Consider the following 22,588-nt stretch of genomic DNA (forward strand, 5'->3'; position numbering starts at 1 on the left):
TCTCAGTCGCGCTCTTTCACGTTGAGCATCGCTCACTCGTCACCTGTCAACTGTTTTTTTTCTCTTTCTCTCTAAGATAATCTCGCTAATACGCTGGTCATGTACCTTCCCGCCATATATCGCTATTATTTAAAATGGGCAAATCTCTTTTTGCACCGCAGCTGCCCACTGGAAAGCGCAATGTCAGAATACTGTGGGTGCCACGCCCGTGCCGGCCCAATCTTTTGCAGTCCTATCAGCAATTCAACAGTCTCCTAGCAACCAACCAAGTCCTCTGAGCACGCAGAATCAGCAAAAGAATGTTAAAAATGCTGCACCGGCTGACCAAGGTACACCGCACAGGCCGAAGGAAAGAATGCACCACAACATACCTCACAGGTAACGTCTAATAAAAATTTGTCTTTCACAGAAAACTGGTAAATGTTCAAGGATTTCTCTTTCTACCGCCCCCGCCCTCTTTCGGTCCAGGGAACTCCGAGCAAGACGAGAGACCTTGCTGATAGTTTGAACAATTCGCTTTCGGTGCGATTTCAAAATGCAAAGGAAAACTTATGAATCAATCATCACGCATGAGCTAATTAAACACACATGCTTCTTTCAAGCATCCTCTCCATCTCAATACTTTCTTATCTTTTCAGATTTGTGAATGCCTTGAACATGCGCGCAACCAAATGTGCCGTTTGTTTGGACACCCTTCATTTTGTGAGGCCCTCATCTCGTTGTGCTGGTAAGAGTTTCGTTTGCAACGTTTACCAAACACAAATGTTTAAGGGTGCAGTAGTGAGAGTACTCTCCTCTTACCAATATGTCATGGGTTCGATTCCTGGACTCGGCATATTAATTGGGTTGAGTTCGTTGGTTCTCTACTCTGCTGAAGACAGAGGTTTTTCTCCGGCTTCTCCGGCGTACCCCTCTCTTCAAACGTCGACCTATGAGTTGATTTTATTTGATTTCCGTACAGTGGCTTCAAGTAGTGCCCCAGCGCTAAATATACTGATGCTAAAATTATTTGCCAGCTGGGAGGTCCGTATAACGAAAATGCTGGCCGCAGGCCGAGGGAACCTTTTTCAAGATCGATGTCATAGTTTTTCGCTATACGGGCCGACCCTTAGCTGTTAAATAACTTATTTATTTTTTTCCTCTCTCTTCCTCTGAAATCAATTTTTTAATTGTCGACTCGTACCGCGCTTGATAGCAAATGCAGTAAGCGACTTACAAACTGAACGTTTAAAAGAAAAAACATTTTTATTTGTATTCTATATTTCCAAGCCTCTTGTCAGATAAAAATCTGTTTTGAAACACTTACTTTTGTATTTAAACGGATTCGATGTCAAGAAATGCGGGAAATTTATGGTCATCACACAAGCTCACGCAACCAGGGCTAAGATTCCTCCCGCTCCCAGAGCCAATCATTGAGTATTATATGCCTTGTGGACATAGCGTGTGCATCTAGTAGATGTAGATATTCAGAGGGTTACGCGGATAAAACGCTTGGACACACTTTTATGCAATTTTCAACTGCCTGTCTTAGCTATTTGGAAAAAAAAAAACATTGTCCGTGACTCCTTTATTCGTTGTAATCGTATTCTTTGTATTTTTTTTAATCGTAGAATGCGGCCTTGTGTGCCATGTAAAGTGTGCGCCAAATCTCCCGCATACATGTGGCTTGCCCAGTGAGTTTGTGGAACATTTTAGCGAGACTCTTCATGAGCAGAAGAGCGGTGCGAATAAGACTTCAAACTCACAGAGCGCAACAAAACTTGGAGGCAGAAGGGAAGGATGGCTTAGAGCTCCACGGTATGAATCCCTCTTTTTCTGATTAGTTAAGTAGGTAGGGTAGGTAAGGTAGGTACATACTTTATTTAATATCTACATGGTCGCCATATGGCTGAATCACGTATATACAGCTACAATAATGAATAATTTTGTAATACTTATCGTTAAGAAATACTTTTAATACCTAAAACTCATAATACAGCTGTGATATTGTGATATTGAATAATAAATCTGAAACTGAGATAAAATCGGATTCAGTTGCTGGATGAAGAAGCTAGAGTTTTTATGGACTCTCATTTACTCGGTGGCATTGAAATGAGCCAAAGCTATTGTTGGCCCTGAGAACGGTTATCTGCCATTAGCAAGACGAACTATGCAAGAAGCGAATTGAGAAACAGTCTCCAAACAAATAGGAAAAAAAACAAATTCGCTGTTGTGTGTTCCCTTTTTTTTTAGAAGTGAGATTTGTGTGGGTGGTTTAAAACCAATCTCTGTAGATACAGATAACAATGCTGCAATGTACAATTGCTGTTGGACCTGTCCGACAAAAGGAGTTAATGAGAGATATTTTGCTTTCGTCCACAAACATGGCCGCAATGACGTAACGTGAAAACCACCAATATCAGAAAATGAGATCGTGATTTCCCTTTTGGTAGCGGTAAAGTGAAGCTTGTGTTGTTCTGTTTTTAGCTGTGGCTCAGTGAAGCATGGATGGGAAAAGAAGTGGGTTGTTCTTGACGATCAAATGGTGCAACTGTTTGACAAAGAAAATGTAGGAGGTTAGAACGCTTTCTCTCTTTCGCTGCCCATTGTCCATACTTCGCAAGGGAACTTTTAGAATTCTAATTTCTCCCTTTTCTTTTTCAGGAAATTCTCCCCCATCTGAAGTGTTACACCTTTGCGGTAAAGACGGTCACGTGACCGTTCACTCCGCTGTGATGTCATCAGAGTTGCTCGGTACCGCGCCTAGTGACTTGCCATACATACTGAGAGTGGAGTCACGGCAAAGGTGCTGGCCTGTACAGAATCTGTACCTACTGGCCCCTTCATTTGCTGTCAAGCAAAAGTGGGTCACCTCGCTGGAGTTTGTGCTGAATGAAATTAAGAAAAATGCAAGCGTCGAGGATCAGGTAATACATTGCTATCCAGCCCCTCGCCTTGTTTACCGCTCGCTACAAACTCTTTCAGCCCTAAGGGGCACCCCGTTCACGGGTGAAATCGTCTGGTAATCTACAACTGTCACCATCGGGAGTGATAGGTTTAAAGGGGAGTGTTTTTTAATTAGATGTAAATGAAGTTCAAATGTGTCAAAAAAGCTCTCACCTACAATGGTGGTCAAAAGTTGTTGGGAAGGTTGCGGGCATCAGTTCACTTCACACCTAATTCGATTTTTCTATTTAATTGGCTGAAGTATTTGTGAAATACCATGCTCTTGTGGCCCCCCTCCCCCATATTCAATGTTGTAGTTCTTCAGGTAAGAAAAGTCACCATTTTTCCCCTCGAAAATCCAACATTGATAAGGGGGAGAGGGGTTATTTGTAAAATGAAGCTACCTTCCCAACACTTTTGTCCATGGTTGTAGTTGACATCGGTCGCTTTTAATGCGCTCAAAGCTTAGGAAATCGAGCAGTCATTTGACCTATGATCGTAATTTCTTGAGATGACGTCATAAACTGCATTGCATTTCAAAAATTCGTCCTGGAGTACAAACCAGTTTGTGGGGTCATCTTGAGGACAGACCATCCCCACTCACTAGTTCGGCCATGAGTCAACACTACACTGGATAACTTATCCTGTGGGCATTAAAATTAGATGGTTTGCGACCGATCTCTCGAGACACAGATAACCATGCTGCAATGTACAATTGCTGGTGGATGAACAAAAGGAGCTGATGAGAGGTGAAAGTCACCTACACCCTTCCCTGGTATAAACAACAGCTGAGAAGTGGAAGTCATTCATGCGGCCAGCCTTTGTTCCTTGTTGTTGACTTCCCTTCCACTTCGAAAACCCATGTACTGACCCAAAAACTGTCCCATGCACGACGATTTACTCTCAAGAACAAAGCGGCGCAGCGTCTTGTCGTCAGAAAAAGCACATGGAAGTCAGCCTCTTGTGTGTAAACAAAAGCCCTATCCGATGTGGTTTTCGTGCTGTTGCAAGAGTTACTCCAGCGGCATAACTTTATCCGATGCATAAGCCACTATCAGACAATTTCATTCTGTGCAAAGACTTCAGTATTTGCTCACATAATGAATACTTCGTTTTCCAGAAGCTTAAAGGTAATGCTTTGCTACACTTGCAAGATGACAAGCGCCTTGACATCAACTGCACTATGCTAATCAATGATGAGGTAAGACAAACATTTCAAGGTTATTATATGCTGCTCATTATAAATAGTTGCTTTTAAGGCAGTTGGCCTATCAGTATGGCTGATCTGGTAAAAGCAAGAGGAAATATCTATCTATCTATCTAAAAACAATCTCAATACTGCAAACCCTATGTTATTATCTGAACCCATTAGAGTTGGAATCTAATTTTCAGCTTTAACTTGACGTGAAGCGAAAGTGGATGAATGTAGCTCAGACAAGAGTTGACTGAATTCTTCGCATTATTGTTGTAGCTTGTTCTCCTGGGCGCCGAAGAGGGTCTGTATTCTCTCTCTATTAGCAGTCCGGGGAAACACACACCACGCATGCTCCCTGGCATTGAAAGAGCCTTCCAGATTGACATCATGAATAATTTGAACTTGGTTATCATGATTGCAGGTATTGTTTCAATTAAATAGATGGCCTCGCGGAGATACGAAATTCCTCTTCGAGTGTTGACAAATATTTCACGAGTCAGCGCAGCGAACGAGTGAAATTTATATATAAATACCAATGAAATACTTGGTCATTACACGAAAGGCATCAAAAGGCGCGATTTTCATACGTAACCATAGCAACAGTAATCTTTTCATGTGTGAAGATAGCATGTTATCTATCATGTTTTCGCGCGAAAGCTCACTTGGTATTTCATTGCTGTTTATATAATAATTTCTTGTATTTGGGTTCATCAGATTGAGGTTTTTACTGCAACCCGCCGTGCAGATTAACCATTTGTTTTGGAAAATTAACATTATTCGAGGTACATAATAAGACACATTTTACTGTCTGTGTCAGGTAAAGATCGCCACTTGTGCAGTGTTGACGTCAAACAAGTCACGAGCCGTGCTCGCCAGACGAACCCTTCGGTACCTCTCAATGAACTTACTCCGCAAGTGATCGAGAAGATAACGAACTGTCATTTGTTTGCAGTCGGTCAGGTTTGTATTGCCTATGTTGAACAATTTTTTGTTTTGTATTAAATAGGCATAAATTATGCTTAAATTAAATTATTATCTGTCTGCATGCAATATTTAATATATAATAAGTACATTAAATGGGCATACATTATTTTCTCTTTATCCGTTTCAGTGCGAGGAGAACTACTACATTTGTGCTGCAACCCCAAACAGCATTTTGTTGCTTCGGTACAATTCTGGTATTGGAACGTTTTGCACTCGTAAGGTAAGGAGCTGGCCGGTTGGAAAAATTGTCAGTCCTGAATCAAGTTCATTGTTCACGGCAGAAACCCTTCGGAGCACTGCAGATACCAATCAAATTATATCAAATCAAAGATTGATTTTGAAGGGAAGAAAAGAACGTGTGCAGAGTGAAGGATACACTTAACACACACGACACGCTTAATCGAACGAGTTTAATTAGTGAATGGCTATTGCTCTCACCACTATGCTAATTCTGTTCCCAAATTCTAAAGGCACTGTTACACTGTGCAATTTCTCGTGCAAATTGTTTCGCAACGCCATGGAGAAACATGTCTTGAAATGTCTGTCTTACCTCATTCTTGATTAGCAAAGTGCAGTTGATGTCAAGGCCCTTATCATCTTGCTTACATTGCCCAATAAAACATATCCTCAGTAAAACGTTGCGAGAAGTTGCAGAAACCGTTGTGGAAAGTAGAATTGAGTTCTAATTTCCGCAATGTTTCACGAAAGTTGCAACGAAGTTTTCAAGCATTGTGCAGTGTAACACACTGCAGTTTGTGTCGCAAACGTTTGCGGCACCAGCCAATGAAAATGTTCCTTTAACCTCATGTGATCATCGGAAAGCGTGGCCTGTAGTGTAACACCCGTAGAGCAACTTGTTTCGCAATGTGAGAACCTCTTGTCGGAACATAATTAAGAGACAAGTTGTAAGGAAAATTGCCAAGTGTAACAGCACCTTTACTCTCATTTCGTTCAGCTGTTTTCTTTCCTTTTTGTCCTTCCTAACGAAATAGCGGTTAATTTACCCCTCTGTGTAACGCGTTGCGTGTCTATTTCTTTGCAGGAAATCGAGACAAGCGAACCCTGCAACTGTATTCATTTCAGTAAGAGCCACGTGATCTATGGAACCAGCAAGTTTTACACCCTTGATATCAAGCAGCACACAGTTAAAGGTTTGTAATTGAAATTACTCGTTTTTTAACCACTCACTGGAAGACCTACTGTTTCAGCAGACGTAGAAATGCTTTTCGTTTTAATAGTATCTGTGACCAACTTTTGCTGTTGAAAAAACAAAACAAAACAACGCATCAATTACAAAAATATTGGGGCAGTTGCGCTCAAGAAGTTTTTAATATTACTTTTGCAGAGTTTTTGGACGCCACCGACCTCTCCCTTGCATTTGCTGTCTATGGTGCTTCACAGTTGAATATCTTTCCAATCGCTGTGTTGGATGTCAGCACCCCGGGCTCAAACAACGAAGAACTACTCCTTTGTTTCAATGGTGAGAACTTAATTGCATTAGCTTTGAATTTTTCGATGAATCAATTCTAAAGGCATGCCATGTACTTGAATAAGCTATAATCCAGCACAAAATTGTTGCGTCACTTTTTTTCTTCCTTCCCCATGTCTAAATTAACAAAGTATTTTCATGAAGTAAATCTCCCCGCCACAAACTATGTTGAGGGATAGCTCGGGTATTTCCATTTCTTCATAAACAACATTGCTTTGAAAGGAGAAAGGGGAGAGGTGTTGTTGACCATTTGTAGTTATTGTCCAAGAGGACGAAAAATTGAAACTTTAGGAGTCTTGACGATTTTTGTCCAGGATTGTAGTTCACTCTGCTCCTCTTTTTTGCTAGAATTTGGCTTGTTCGTGAACAATGCTGGACGCAATAGCCGTAAAAAGCCTTTGATGTGGAGCAGACTGCCTCTGGCTTTTGGTAAGCGAAATATCTTTGAAAGAGTTGGTAAAATAGAATAATTCTTCTTCTGCTGACGCTTCGTGTAAGCTCAATCATTCTTTGTCCAACTGATAATAAATCGTTTCATTCTTTTCTCTTTACCACAGCCTACAGTGAACCATTCCTTTTCGTTACTCATTTTAATTCCATTGACGTCTGTGAAATTCCACACAGAGACGCTGAATCTCCAAGGTAAATGTTAGAACAGGGACAGTTGAAAACTTCCCTCTCATTTTAAAATCGATTTCTTTCAGCCCACTTTTTCAATCGTTTCGTGAATATTCATGAGTCAGACATTTCTCTCACGCTGAAAACTTTACTTCTTTTAGTCGTTATTTGCACAAGTTTTTGGAAATCCAAAACCCACGTGTTCTTGGGCCAGCAGTATCTCCTGGAGCAATTTATCTTGCATCTACCATGCAAGAGCAAGTTGAAGTGGTTTGTTTTCAAGGGACTTGCGCGCCTGCCAATGTGTTCCATCCAGAAGACGATGAAGACAGCATGTCAATCATTTCCGAGCTGTCTCAGCTATCAAGCCCTGCTGTGCGCCGCCGTTCATCTTCAGGCTTAGTCCGCTCCCCATCCTGGAGTCCAGGAGTTAAAAAAGTGAAATCAGTGCTTGGTGAACGTGTTCAAAAGAGCAGTTCGTTTCGCAGTATTGCGCCTCTGAGGGAAGAAAACAAGTGACTTATCATTGGTTGAACACATGGAGTCTCCAGGCAGGGCAAAATAAAATTGTACGGATATTGATAACAGTACGAAAATGTAATTATTGGCAACAATAAAATTGTAAATAATAATCCTCTGCACGGTTAGTATATACAGATGAAAAGGAAGTTATCAGTAAACTTCCGCAGATTTTGTCGAGTTCTCCATATTATTCATGGCCTTCATGGTTATCGTGAAATTTAGCTTTCACTCAAGTGAAAAGTGAAACTAATCACCACCAAACAATTGGCAGTCGGACTTGTCATGAAAGGCTTTAAAAGAAACTTCAGTTATTCATATGGATGAAAATAATATTGATCGTACTTTTTACATTATCACTAGATGCAAAAGATTAAGATTCAACTCATCACACTATTAGATTGCCGAGTCCGCTATGAAAGAAACGCTTTTGATAACCGACGAAATAAAATACCGCTCTTTCAAAATTCAATGGTCTTAAATTTCAAGTGTTCTTAGAAAGATATATTATGATGGTAATATAATACCGTAAAAATCCCACGCTAAACCCCCCCCCACCCCCCCCCCCCCCGGTTATAAGTCCCCTGGATATAAGCCCAGCTATTGTATAAGTGCGTTCATTTACAAACATCAAAATTTTTGATCGAAGTAAAAGACATAAACAAGTGCCTGTGGAGTTTAGAACAATAATTATAATGATGCTATAGACCGTATTCATAAATGGCGGTCAAGAAATTATTCTTTTGTCTTTGTGTTAATCATCCTAACTAGCCTCAATTTGGAACAAAAATTCTTTTGAATTTTGCTCGTGTTTACGAGGCTAGTTAGGATGATTAGCATAAAGACAAAAGAATAATTACTTAGCCGCCATTTATCAATACGGTCTATAGAAAGAAACAAATGTTCATGCATATGAATTCTGTTCGACGTTTCATTTCCAACACAACTGTTCCATGACAATGTTTTGGAGTAACGGAGCAAAAAGCTATTGTAGCTACAATACGGCAGTTTTGCATGCACACAAATTTTTTGTAGCCCCCAACAATGAAATCTGAGCCATATGTATTCCTTTCCTCACTTGCACTTTGTGTTTCTTGCTCCCGAAAATGTAATACACACATGGTACTCATTGTAATTCGATTCCACCTCCAAGAACCCTAGCCTGATTGATTCCGGGTCACTCGTGTCACACACGAAGAAAAATGCGTGACACGAGCGACCTGGACCGTCTGAGAATCAGGCTACATCCGCTTATAACGCCCCCCTCCTCCCATTTATAAACCAACCCAAAACCCCTCACGACGTTATATAAGCCCAGAGCTTTAACATGGGATTTTACGATAAAGATCACAGTAGGCATATATACAAGGACAGAGAAAACTCTGACTAGGTTGAGAATTGAAGCGGTGATCTCCGGATTCGATCACCGCTGCCATCTCTGGGTCCACTTCCATTTTTAGGGTTAAAGGAGCAATTACACTGCTCCTGCAACTTGCCTTGGAATTTTGCTGCCACAAAGTTTTAACATTGCGAAAACAAGTTGCTTGACGGGTGTTACAATAGGCATGCAACCTGTCTTGTTTTGGATGATCACATGAAGATAAAGGAACATTTCCATTGGTTGCTGCCGCAAACCGTTACGACACAAGTTGGCGAAAGTAGAAATGGAAATTGTACTTTCCTCAACGGTTTTTGCAACTTGTAAGTTACGTTCACTTATGTCCAGAAATGCAGGTAATGGAGAAAATAGTGGATTTTGGCGAAATTCTGCCAAATCCCCCACACCTCGCCCTTCTGGCGACATTTCGCCGAATCCGCCCTCATTGCCATTGCCTGCATTTCTGGACGTATCTCATTACATTGCAACTTTGTTCCCAGGGCTTTTCTCCGCCGAGGTGTCCGCCCCCTCCTCGAAGGAGAAAAGCCCTGGGAACGAGTTTGGTTACATTGGGCACTGTTTCCTGCAACTTGTTTCCCCATGGCGTTGCAAGACAACTTGCACGCAAACTTGAACAACGTAACAGCTCTAGGATGGATTACGTGGCAGTCAACACAACACGAACCTCTTCCCACGTTTCAAGAGCTATATTTGTCGTGATCAGGAATCTGGTTCCAACCGAAATATCTTGGATTCGATAAATGAACAAAAACCATATCCGCCCCATCACATTCCACGGACTGAGACACTCGTGACCAAACTGTTAGTGAGTCCATGTGTCCTGGCCAGTTTGGCAACTGAACACGTGATACACAACGAAAATGTCGACCAAGTTGAAGTTGAAAATCACGTGATGTCGTTTGACCCCAGGGATTGGACGAAAATGTTTCGCCAAACATTTCACCAACGTGGATTATTGTATTTCCCTCGTAAAACCTTAAACAGTCTACGGCAAAAGAACAGGTCTCTGAAAAGGAAAAAGGACACAAACATAAGAGAGGGTATAGTTTTGAAAAAGAGCTGTTTTAATCAAGGAGGGAAAAGTCCATTTTTACAACATCCTAACGCTGCATTATCAACATCCTCAAGCCTAGTGACTGCCTCCTGCCAGATAGTGTCTATGGCCAGTCTTCCTCAACAAGCTATTTTATAATAACTGCAAAATTCTCGCGCGCTCATTGGCTAAATTTACTGTCAATAAGCGGACAGACACATAACATTTATAATTGATGCGATAATGACGCGATATTGCTCGCGTCAGATTGAAATTTGTCGCAGTTTTTGTCCCGCGTTCTTGTCGTGTTTTGACTTTAATAATTTTGATCCCTCTGCCTTTTTGTTATTGTAAAAAACAAATTGATGTTAGTTTTTCATGCGTCTGTCCTGTTATTGACAATGAATTTCGTCAAAACATTGTCAAAGTAGTAGTAGTCTGTGGATCCACTCGGCACTTTGACAATGTTATGACGAAATTCATGATCAATAACAGGACAGACGCATGAAAAACTGACATCAATTTGTTAATTTGAGCTGTTTCTCCAGTGTGTGGTGCCCACGTAAGGATAGCGGTAGTTCACAATGAGCTACATACCTTCATGATCAGGCCAGCACAACAGTAAGGCCTTATCAGCGTAATCGGACAAAATGCTTGGGCTGCCATCCTAAAATAATAATAGTCTTTGCTCAAGTGTCAAGAGTATTTAGCACTGGAGCACTGATTGGGACACTGAACAGAAATCAAATAAAATCAACTCATCAAATCGGAGGATGTTTTTTTCAGGAGAGGGGAAAAATGGAGTACCTGGAGAAAAACCTCTGGGAGCAGAGTAGAGAACCAACAAAGTCAACCCACGTGTATTGCAAATCTGGGAATCAAACCCGGGCCACATTGGTGGGAGGCGAGTGCTTTCACCACTGCCCCACCTCTGCCCCATCCCTGCCCCATCCCTGCCCCACCCCTGCTCCGTGCTCCTGAAAAAGTGCAAAGAATTGTGATATTCTTTCTTCAATTTGGTAGCAATTATCCAACTACCCATTCACTGAGACTGCTAACACGCTGTTAGGGCTGACCTCACTGATTTTGTGGGCTAGTGTATTATACGAGCAACGCGGAAAATCGGATGACATCACTGATTAATGTATCACTCTTGCTGGACGAGGTCAAGAGCTGTTCCGTGTCTACGGCCTTTTAATTTCTTTTTGCAATTCCCTTGAATTTATCGCCTATCATGTAGCTCGAAAATCAGTTTTGCGGGAGTTTTTGTTTTGCAGATTGGCGATTTTTTTGTGGTTTGCGGGAACAAGTTTTGAGGTTCGAGAAGACCGTTAATTAAGAGCGGAGATCTTAATTTGACTGAAGGAAGTTAATTTTGCGGGTTTTTATTATTCTGCGGAACTAATTTTTGCCGATCGGGGTAAATCGCAAGAATTAGAACCCGCTAAACTTTTATGCCAGGCGGTAATTGCAAAGCATGAGTTGTGTTGATCAGGCCAAAAGTTCAGAAAAAATCAAGGTATCGTAACCTACAGTGATGTCCAAGAGCACAACACGAAGATGATGTCTTGATAATCGTTTTGAATAAGGAGGTCAAGTGACCTGTGCTATTAAATATGATCTGCCAAATTAGCCAATCATAGCCTGTCTAATAAAATTTAGGAGAAATAATATGTTAATAGCGTACCACGATCTCTATATATCTCATGTCTTTTGGGTAAACAGTGTTGTTATCAAATGCGGTGATATCAGCACCTCTTTCTTGAAGAAGGAATTCCCAGTAACCATTACCCTGAGTGAAATAAAGAAACTCGGATTAAAAACATAAGTGGTAGCTTTGAAAGAAAAGTGATAAATTTAACTCATGCATCAAAATAGTTGAGAAAGTTATCTGCATCATTCAAGTTGGATTTTCTTAATCGGACATTACTAAACAACGAAACAGCGAAAACTCCTAATTCATTGAGATTAAGATTAGGATTCAGATTAAGACTGAGATTAGGAGCAATAATGTGTTAGGCCTAATTAGGCTTAAAACGTTGTTTAATCTCAAATCCAACCTTTGTCGGTTAGTATTCAATGTATAGTGGGGCCAATTACATGGTGTTTTGGTGCTTCCTTTCGCCATTTCGCTGTTTCGGTGTTTCGTTGTTTAGTAATGTCCTTCTTATTCTCTTTAGGATATGTAATACTCACGGCACCTGCCGAGATAACGGGCAGTTTTAAACTCAGGATGTGTTCAAGAGCCTGAGGACAAGGAACTGAAAATGAAAACAGGATCTGCAGCCTTTGGCATGAACCTCGGTCATCCACATTCCTGAAATGTATTAGTTCGTTTTAGCACGATATTTTCGCTTTGCATACTAGAAGCATTGAGGTAGAATGAAGGTTTGCATTGTGGTATAAAAAAAACTTGCCTTATCCAAGAATTCAACGTGTTCCTCTCTTCTTCACTAAGAGAAACATCAGAAAAATGGTGAACATTTCTTGGAGCATATTTCATTTTCCACTTAAATATTTCATAGTAAAGTATTTCTCCATTTGCTTTCCTTTGTTGCAAGGAGTCGTATCGTAGTCGTTCTGGTAAAACGACCGCTACGGACGCCATTTTGTTTCCGAGCATTCAATATTGATGGCCGGCGTTTATAGTTGCCTACGGTACATTATAGGGTATCATATATAAAGTACCTACCTGCGTAGGAAACGATATCACGTGGTCGGCTTACATCATTCGCTTGTATCCGCCATTTTGGGCGTCCATCACCTTTTCTTCGCTGGTGAAGTTTAATAGCAAGAATTTAGTTCCGATTTTGGTCAAGTATAACCACCAAAATTTTTCCAACTCCATCCTTGCGTTCCGTTAAGTTCTTGATCTCGTTTTTCGAAGGAAGTTGAGTTGTTTTAGGAATGAGTTGCCGAGTATATTTGGGAAGACTGCCTTACGGCACAAGGGAACGCGACATCGAAAAATTTTTCCGCGGCTACGGAAAGTTACGAGAAATCAACTTAAAGAATGGATATGGATTCGTGGTAAGTTATTGTGATCTCGTTTGTTTTATAGCTGATCCCATGTTGCGGGCAATCGTCTTTCTTAGATTAAAATTTTGCAATGGTTTTGGGAGCACATGGCCATTGAGATGATTGCATAAATTAATATTAAGCGGCGTCTCTTTTTACTGACACGAAAAGCAATGCTCGTGATGAGGAGAATCAGTTGATTTAATGTTCATTTATTTATCAGACAAGTTACTGTTTTCATTCATACACTTTTCTTCGTGAACTTCCGATCACAGGAATTTGAAGATCCAAGAGATGCGGATGATGCTGTGTACGAATGTAATGGCAAAGAAATGATGGGAGAAAGGTATTAAAAACCACTATAATTTTATTGTGTCTCTGCAGATTATCAATTCTAAAGCGCTTTAGTGATATCTGTATTTCAATGTATGATATGATGTGTAAAAGAAAATAAGTGCTAATTGCCTCCAAAGAGGATGACTTCATCTACATCCACATTTTATTAGTCGGTAAAATCTTTGCAGGAATTGCGGTCGATCAGTCCCACAGTATTCTGATGGCTGTTGCATCTTACATTTAATGACCGTTACATCTTACATGATTGCTAACCAACCTTAGCCTAATTATTCATCTCTAAAATCATTGCTTAGACCTAATAATTGAAATGAGTGCTTTGACTTAATCACTAAAACGAGTGCTTATAGACGATATATGTTACTGGAGGAATATCAAACTCTAGGGTGGTCTTGAGGGTATTCGGATGTTTCGCATGACGGCTATTCACCCGGAACAGGTAAATTGACTTAGATTGGTACACAACAACAATCATAACATGAAACCAATAAATAAAGGAGAATTTAACTTTATTTGCTCAACGGCTTCAAGTGAATGATTAACCGAAGCAATGTAACAAAATCTCATCACAGTTTCCCAAATATACAACATCGTAACAAAACTGTTCTGTGAAAATGACCCACCTGGTTCAACATTGAGTCTATTTGTAGCGATTGTTTAAAGTAGCGTGGTTCGTGTCGTTTACAGGCATTGCTGGCAACTTCTAACCATTTTATTTCGTAGTGGCACGGTGAAAATTGGGTGCAAATTTGCGACCCATCGATACATTCAGCTTAACCCATTGAAGAGTAAAATCGTCTGGCGTTACGCAGAGTAAAATACTAAGTATAGCCGGTTCAGGCCGGCGTGGGGGTCAAAGGGCTAAGGTTCAGTCCAACATTACGATTTTAGTGTCCACTGTAATAAGTTATATCGGTCTTGGTCAGAACATTATAATGTAATGACACTATTAATTATGAAAGAATGTAAAAATTAAATTTAAAAAATGACATTCTTAAAATATCGCTTACCTTATTTCACTTCAATTCGTGGACAGAGTTGTTTATCAGCGACGGTAATTTACTTGATCGGAACATTTATGTTACTTTCTATCAAACCAGAGCAAAATGACTAAGGACTCTTTCACAAGGAATCAAAAAATTCATAAGTGACATTCACATTCCTTGTCCTAAGGTTGTTAGTATCATTAATTGGTATCATCAGGTGAATCGTCTTTCACTTCAGACGACTCTCTGTCGGGCAAACAGGCATTCAGGCGAATCAACCATAATTCGGTTTTGGGCTGTGTGTAGGAGTGGGATCTGTCTCATTAGGTATAAACTGGGAGCAGATCAACTCTGGGGCAGAGCGACCCGTTACCCTTTACAAATATCGCACCAACTGGATAAATAAATAAATAAATAAATAAGAAATGAAAAGTGTTTTTAAGTGAAGTAAGAATATCTGCATGTATAAAAACTAGTGAATTGAATAAAATACAAAAAGTCCAATGATACCTCAACAAGTAGCAATTCCACCATCTCTGCTGGTAATCTATTCCATACATGTACATGTACAGCTGTAGTTGTATGGTTCTTGGAAAGAAGGAATAAAAATGTGTTCTTTGTAACCTTTTCCTGTCTGCATCTATAACATTGACTTGAGAAATCATACCTTTATTATTATGTGTCATTTTGTAGAAAATGTAATCTTTTGTCTTTCGTTTGAGTTGTAGTTCAATTCATGTGTGTACAGTCTGTACGCTTCTAAGTTCATGTAACTTGCTTTCAGAATTCTTGTGGAGCATTCTCGTGGAACAGCTAGAGGTTTCAGTGGTGGACGTAAATCCAGAGCTCGAGATAAGTAAGTCATAGAAGGTAACAATTTGGTCCCCCAATTTGTGTATGAATTTTTGATGAGTTATTATGAAGTTTGCAAATACATCGTACAACGGAAGGGCAAGGCTGTTGCCTAACAGGAGCCCGGTAGCCTGGGGCTCCCAAAGAATAGCCCTATGCGCCTTAATTTTTCACAGCAACACCTTTCACTTCACATGTTGGGCTCCTAAGTTCTCAGCGTTTAGCTCTGAGGGCCCCTTTAAAATTTTCTTAGGCAGCAGCCTTGAAGGGTTTTCGTCAATTTAACTTTCCATCTTATGCTTATCTTTTAAAGACGTAAAAATTTGTAACCTGCAACAGTCAGTATCACACAACCTGAAAAGAAACGGCCTTGGTCCTTTCACAACTTGTGCAAATTTATCCTGAACAGTTGTAAAAAACTGAGGCACTCTCAAGAGCAGGGCTCATAGCTCTTGAATGAGTGATGTTACTGTCCCTTTAATTTCTCTGTCCTTGGGTATTTTAGGTATGGACCTCCAGTCAGAACACCTTGGAGAGTGACTGTTGAAAATCTGTCAACCCGTATAAGCTGGCAGGTTCGTGATTTTATTTAAATTCTTTGCTCACAGTAATTTTTTCAGGTTTGGCTATGGGGTGATTTTCAGTTCTCAGGAATCCAAGACCTGAGTTTTCATTATAAAGTGTCCAATATAGTCGTTGGTATTGTTGATAACTGTAATGAATAGAATGGCTCTTTTGTTTCTTTTGTTTTGTCCTCTGGAGAAATTTGTTAAAAATATTAATTTATTCCAAGTCAAACCTGTAATAATTATAGTCAGTTTGTTTGTTTTGTCCTCCACTTCTTCAAAGTACCAAATGGAAGTCTTGTATTGGGTTTTTAATAAAAACACAGGGAAGGGTTTATCAGTTTACTGGTGCCTGTTGCATGCTGTAAAGCATGAAGCAATAATGCAATGAACCTATTTGTATTAAACCTGATCATGCTTAACTTTTTTAAAGAGATGGGTAACTTTAGCAAAAGCAAAACCTTGGTATTTATTTACTCCTTCAAATATTTTCAGTTGCAAGATGCACTTGTGAGGGGTGATGTGAGGGTATTCACAGATGCATAGATGATAAGATGCGCTCCTCTCTGATGGATGAGTGGTTTTGATTCTCAGAGGCCATCAGAAGTCAATACTTACAGTTGTGACGAGACAAGTTTTCATGAAGGCATGATGCAAAAGCACTTCATGGCCAGTGATGTCTGATGCTTTGAAATTTACCCAGATGATGGATCCCACTGAAATCATAAGCAGCCTGTAGTATTGCAATTTCTCAGCATAATTATTTTGATCCTTCCTAATTAAATTCCTGGCCAGATTCATTAGCCATATTATTAAGCTATTTGAAAAGGACAAAGCAGAGAGGAAGTGCATAAGATTTCTTTGTGAAGATGAATTGGCTTTAGTTCCTGTCACAAGTTTTGTGTTGTGAAAAAGATGTAGTGACAGTTAGGTCTGTTTTATTAGACAGTGGTACATCTCCATGTAAGCACTGACTAAGTGCTATCTTGTTAATTCCTGATGTACACTTAGAAGCCAACAGCATTGCTTGTAAGTTTGTGGGTTTCTTAAATGTCATTGCTGTTATTAGGATCTTAAAGACTATGCACGCCAGGCAGGAGAAGTGACATACGGAGATGCACACAAACAGAGGCAAGGCGAAGGGTAAGGTTTCAGCGTTTGTGCCTAACAGCTACTGGAATCTCAAGATTCAGTTCTCGTTGGTCATGTTAATGAACAAATAAGCTGTAATGTTAACTGTAATGTTGAATGTCGTACCGACTTGTCTTACTTAAGTGGCTATTTTTCTCTGTAGTACATTGGAGTTTGCAAGCAAGAGGGACATGAAAAACGCGATGAGGAAGCTTGATGGGACGGAGTTGAATGGGAAACGCATCAAGATGGTTGATGTAAGTGTGCAGACATCATTAGTCTTCATCCTCATCTGTGCAAAACTCTCAAGTTTCGCTTTGAACAATAGAGCATAAGACACCAAAAGCATTTTAGAGGACTTCAGCTTTAAGGTTCCTGTTACATTTTTGTTCGTTTGTTTCCCATTGTGTGGTAAATAATTATTTTTTGGAGATAATGAGCTATTAGTGTAAATAATACCACACAAGTGAACAGTGCTCTCTGATTGGCCAGCTCAGAGGTGAATAGCAAGTGATAATTATTCACCTTTGAGAGAGCAGAGAAAAACAAAAATGTCTTCTGTCTCGCTTCGGTTGCTGAGAAGCCAATTTTATCGATTAACTCGGCTGATTATTGAACTTGTGTGATATTTAACAATTGTTCGCCGAAGGCGAGGTGAATATTGGTTCGTCTAGGTTTTTATTCACCGATATTCACCAAGCCTGAGGTGAATAATTGTGTTAGTATTATTTACCTCAGTGTTGGGGAAAGTGGTGGATATATTCTCTACCTGCTCTTTTGTGAATAAGTGTTAACTATGAGCTGCTCTGCATTCTGAGGGGTAAAATTGGCAGAAAAATCACCGTGGTTAAGTACTTTACTTGAATAGATATTCGTGTCAAGGCTAAGTTGTGATGGTCTCTTTTGCAGGAGAGCCCTCGTTCTCGTTCCCGCTCACGTTCTCGCTCCAGAAGCCGCTCCCGATCAAGATCTCGTTCCAGGTCTCGCTCTGGTTCACGGTCAAAAAGGCATCGCTCCAAATCTCGCTCACGTTCCAGGTCAAGGTCTCGTTCGCCCCGACGGAAGTCACATTCCAGATCACGTTCGAAGTCAAAATCACGCTCGAAATCAAGATCTCGCTCAAGATCACCCCAGAAGTCAAAGTCTAGATCGAGATCACGTTCTGCATCGGGTTCACCAAGAAATGACAAAGCAGGATCTGCCGAACCCGAAGCCAGAGAAAATCACAACGAAAATTCAGCAGAAGGAGATGCCGATCCTCAGTAAACTATCTAGATTTATATTCCCGTTTCCTGTATTTTTTTTTAAAGGTGCTTAAAGCACGACTAGATATTTGTCAGGTCGCTTTACCAGACCAAACAACGTGTTACGGGGAATCATTCCACCAACCAACATGTTTCTGCTGTCACTGATAAGCCATTAAGAGTCGGAAAACTTAATTACGTGCAACAGAAAGCTTGGTTATGATTGGGAATCCATTTTGGTTTTTAACATTGTGTGTTGTCTGCATGCCATTTGTAAATTTCAACGCGGGCTCGCCTTTATCTAAATAAAGTTTTTTTTAATAATCGATACTTTGTGATTCTTTATTTTATGTTATCAGAGAACGTCTACACCACGAAAAGGTGGCAGACCTCAGAGGTTATCCCCTGTTAGATGTATAACTGGCAATTCGTTACAACTTCGTGCTACAAAGTGAATCCAAAAATCAGTGTTACTTTGTTACATTCTTTGTTGGTAATAGACTAGCGTCAAATCCCATGTGTACGCACTTAGACACGAAAATTGAAAAAAGGCATTTCTGTGTTTTCCCCTTGCCGTGATATCAGAAGGCATCATTCTCGCAGGCTCATATGTGTTTGAAAGTGTATGACAACTAGGGGCAACATGGGCTGTCTCTCTAACGCAAGCACAGAGAAGAGTACAAGTTGGACTGCACCCCTGAGTCTGTCTGTCAGTGAATGGGGTCAATTGCATAATATTTTCTCTGCGAAACCTCAAATGTAGTGTGACTATTTCGTTGCCGCGGGCTTTCATTTTACCTTCGTAACAACACTCAGTCTTGAAAGAGTGTCTTCGTTTATACTAAGGGCGCTTTCCTTTGTCAGACCTGACCAAAACTAAACTTCCTTTGTAAGAACGGCCAGACCCGTTGGTTAGTTTGTAGAAAAAATGGTACAATTTGAAGGAACACTTGCATGATAATCCCTCGCATTCTTCTGGAGGAGTATGTGTCATTTTGAAGGCGTTGTAGAGTTAGACCTTCCAAATGCCCGGTCTGGTCAGTCAGTTCAGTCAAATGGAAAGCGTCCTAAGATGCTTGAACACATAACCTTAACTTAAAGAATACCAATAAAGACTTCGCTTCACTGAACGGAGCTTAAGGTGATTCCCTTGTTTTGCATCGCGCAGCTCATACTGCACATAACATTGGGACTTCAATGTTATGCGAGTGGAGAGAGGGGCAACAAAAGCCTCCTTTGCTTTTCAAGAGCTTTTAACTGCAATCATGATAAGAAGGTGTTTTGGAACTCCCCCCAGTCCTTTGGCGGAAAATGATCATTTTGAAGCCAAAATTGCCCCTTTGCCATCCATTTATTATCGTATTGCGAAGAAACGAGCACGGTGACCCCCATTTTAAATGGTTTTATTCACTCGTAATAGGTACACGGAAAACATATTTTAAGGTGTACGTGTCATCTTGTCAAACAGATATAGACAATAGGTAATATCATACTTTTAAACAAAGCTACTCTGATCATTTTACCAATCGGCTTCGCGCCACATCAGCCATTTTTATTCCCGGTTCAAGATTTTGTTGTTCGCAAGGTAACCAATGAAAAAAAGTGAGTTTACTATGTCTCCAGAGCTCTTATTTTTCTCGTGCGAAAGCCCCGTGTGCAATGGTATTCTTCAGAGCCGGCCCGGCCCTCTTTGCCGCTGGGGGCTGAGCACGAGAACCAGTTGCTCTGGAGACACAGGATTTCGGAAGTCCTAGGTGTACGAATCTTGAAATGTCCACTATAATCGTGAGAACATAATGGTGGCTGCGCTAGGGGACAACTTCACTGAGGTACTCTCTACTGTTTTGAGCCTCCTTGAATTTAGAATTGATCTCTCTTCGTGAACCGCAGGTAGACGCAGTGAGAAATATAGTCGAGACAAAAAAGGGCTTAGTTGTCTTGCCCACTGGCTTTGGAAAATCCTTGATATTTCAGCTTTTGCCGTTTGTTTTTGACTCGTGGATGGAAGTAAGTGACTCGATCGTTTTACTTGCATCGCCTTTAAATGCGTTGATGCGGGATCAGTTAATCAAACTTCAGTTAATCAAAACACGGCCGGCAGAGTATTGTAGAGAAACTATCGTCCACTGAACTTTCCGTCGCAATTAAAATTCCAGCGCTTTGATTAACTCCAAGCTGTTTTCGTTCCAGAAAATATTGACAGGCCGGGTAGTTAGTTTCCAGTTAAAACCGTATGGTTACAGCACCTACAGAAGTTTGAAAAATCTACGGCTGTCTTCAACGAAGTCCTCCATCCTGTTGCGTTTGTAATTTTCGCATTTCTTTTTTATATTTCGCGCCATGCACAATTGATGAGCGACTTCTCCCACCGAAATTTTTTATTTCCGTTTTCGATTTCTATTGTTAGGAAAGTAGCCAATGAAATCTTGTGTCTCCAGAGCCAGCTGGTTCTCGTGATCAGCCTCTCGATGCTCTGGGGACGAGAATGAACATAAACACGAGGCGTTTTTGAGCTACAGACGGAAACCAGAAGTATACGTTTCGTACGATAGGTCAGTATACCAGATTCATAAACTAACCGTCTCTAATAGGGAAAAGACCGGAAAAGACATCTAACAATGTAAATGTGGTAGTATCAAAACGAGTTCAATTGAAAAACAACTCATTTATGCTTGTCGTTCGTGGCTAGAAAAAACGGGACGGTCAGACCTTCTCATACATCGTCACTTGATAATGTTAGAAATAATCTCTAAAATATTAACAATTTAAAAAAAAAATCGTAAGTCAGTTTTACATTGAAATCAGTTTTTTACATATGTCTCTTAACTTTTTTTTTCACCTACAGAAATTTTTTAAATTTTCAAGAAATAAATTTCAAATTTAAGTTAACCAGCAAAAAATGAAAAAGAAAAGCTGTCCGGAAGCAAACGAGTGAAGTTGCAAAATCAGGAAAAATGAGGGGGTTACAAGATCAGCATTCACGCATGCGTCAGCAGCTCATTCGAGTCGGCTCGCGGGTGGAGCTATAAGTTTAAGTGACCATCAAATCGTTTGTCAAAATTTTCGTAGTTTTCGTGAATAGGAGATGTATGATTCTATCTGTATAAGAATTAGAAGAAAGGTGAGCGAAATCAGCGGTATTTCTTTATTTCCGGTGAACCATTTAGAATCATGAGCTGACGCGAACAGCTTTAGAATTGCGTGTGTGGCTTACGCGCGCGTGCTCAGATAAAAACCCTTTCGAGCCTCCTTTTAAGGAGGCTCGAAAGGGTTTTTATCATTTTTCAGAGATAATTAAAATTATTTCTGAAAAATGCATGGTTACTCGCAATTTTCTTTTGGATATTAAGAGCACTTGCTAAGATCTGCTTTCTCCGCATAGTTTTGAACCGCGCAAACTTATCCCTGTATTAATAAGCACCACCTAAAGGAAATCCGAACATCTCGAGATGCGCAGAACGGTATGTGTAGTAACAATAATTGGATCCGTCCTTAATTTGGGTAGGACTCTCAGAATTTCAAATAATGAGGTGGGAAAATAATTATTTACTGCTTTGAAGGCGAAAATTAAGATGTTCTAGGTTCGTCGATTGGCTGTGCCCGCTACGATCATTTACCGGAGTGCCAGTATCAAAAGACCACTGGAGATAAATGCAAGCTTCAAGCTAAATACTTCAACAGTGATTCCATAAGGAGGAACAGAAATTAATAAGATAAGGCACATATAATGAACAGATCATGGGGAAAAATTTGGCTCGAACTGCTAATATTGTGTATAGTCAAAGGGATTTCAGTGCTAATATGTTCTTTATTCTTGAAAGGACATCTAGCTGATTTCAATTTTCTTGCTGATTTTTATTAGAATGGTATACCTATTGTAGGGGCCATCAAGACGAGTTAGAGTGGCATTACGACTTTAAAACGAGTGAAAAATAGAGGAAGGTGACGCACCGTAACACCAACTCGGTGCAGCCAACACATCATTCATCTGCAAAGCCATTGCACCCGGTCAATGGACAACTTTCAGGATGGCGTCATTTGACTACAACTACCAGAATTCAGTTTCTTTCTCTTTTCTTCTTTAGATTTTGCATTCCCAACGGGGTAAAAATAACAATAGCTCGAATTAGCATGGAACAAGCAAAACCTGAAGGATTTTAGTACTTGTAGTCAAATGGCGTCATCATGCAAATGTCCTATTGTCAACCACGGACAGCTGTCTCGGCCTTGTTAGGCCTCATTAGAATGGCATAACCAACTTTCCAGGAAGGTGTT

At 40.3% G+C, this 22,588-nt stretch overlaps 3 protein-coding genes across 5 annotated transcripts in view; 2 read left to right on the forward strand and 1 right to left on the reverse strand.

Annotated features, from left to right (window-relative positions):
• LOC137974875 (citron rho-interacting kinase-like) overlaps window positions 1–8,389 on the forward strand; it is an 88,211-nt gene extending 79,822 nt beyond the window's left edge. The window contains exons 32-45 of the mRNA XM_068821867.1: window positions 162–378; window positions 639–727; window positions 1,611–1,797; window positions 2,467–2,555; window positions 2,644–2,906; window positions 4,046–4,126; window positions 4,397–4,541; window positions 4,938–5,080; window positions 5,232–5,324; window positions 6,147–6,255; window positions 6,450–6,584; window positions 6,942–7,022; window positions 7,151–7,235; window positions 7,373–8,389. Of these exons, the coding sequence (XP_068677968.1) occupies window positions 162–378; window positions 639–727; window positions 1,611–1,797; window positions 2,467–2,555; window positions 2,644–2,906; window positions 4,046–4,126; window positions 4,397–4,541; window positions 4,938–5,080; window positions 5,232–5,324; window positions 6,147–6,255; window positions 6,450–6,584; window positions 6,942–7,022; window positions 7,151–7,235; window positions 7,373–7,730 (2,075 nt within the window). The 3' untranslated portion in view covers window positions 7,731–8,389. The remainder of the gene's footprint in view (window positions 1–161; window positions 379–638; window positions 728–1,610; window positions 1,798–2,466; window positions 2,556–2,643; window positions 2,907–4,045; window positions 4,127–4,396; window positions 4,542–4,937; window positions 5,081–5,231; window positions 5,325–6,146; window positions 6,256–6,449; window positions 6,585–6,941; window positions 7,023–7,150; window positions 7,236–7,372) is intronic.
• On the reverse strand, window positions 2,427–12,788 carry LOC137974876 (uncharacterized). Of its 3 annotated transcripts, none has more exons than XM_068821869.1 (6): window positions 12,580–12,788; window positions 12,359–12,479; window positions 11,850–11,954; window positions 10,760–10,829; window positions 9,794–10,135; window positions 2,427–2,530 (listed from the first exon to the last, which is right to left on the reverse strand). In XM_068821869.1, exons 1-5 carry the CDS (start codon window positions 12,783–12,785, stop codon window positions 9,807–9,809), a joined length of 831 nt encoding a protein of 276 aa, XP_068677970.1. In that variant the 5' UTR covers window positions 12,786–12,788; the 3' UTR covers window positions 2,427–2,530; window positions 9,794–9,806. The 3 variants fall into 3 exon arrangements, with proteins under 3 accessions (XP_068677970.1, XP_068677969.1, XP_068677971.1); XM_068821868.1 differs by lacking the exon at window positions 2,427–2,530 and adding an exon at window positions 6,319–7,709; XM_068821870.1 differs by lacking the exons at window positions 2,427–2,530; window positions 11,850–11,954 and adding an exon at window positions 6,319–7,709.
• Window positions 12,789–12,888: 100 nt separating this feature from the next.
• Window positions 12,889–18,635, forward strand: LOC137976000 (serine/arginine-rich splicing factor 6-like). Its single transcript, XM_068823243.1, has 7 exons — window positions 12,889–13,192; window positions 13,456–13,526; window positions 15,305–15,376; window positions 15,878–15,947; window positions 17,008–17,081; window positions 17,233–17,326; window positions 17,979–18,635. Exons 1-7 carry the CDS (start codon window positions 13,070–13,072, stop codon window positions 18,333–18,335), a joined length of 861 nt encoding a protein of 286 aa, XP_068679344.1. The 5' UTR covers window positions 12,889–13,069; the 3' UTR covers window positions 18,336–18,635.
• The last annotated feature ends 3,953 nt before the right edge of the window (window positions 18,636–22,588 follow it).

This window comes from Montipora foliosa, chromosome 11, assembly GCF_036669935.1.
Source record: "Montipora foliosa isolate CH-2021 chromosome 11, ASM3666993v2, whole genome shotgun sequence".
NCBI lineage: Eukaryota > Metazoa > Cnidaria > Anthozoa > Scleractinia > Acroporidae > Montipora > Montipora foliosa.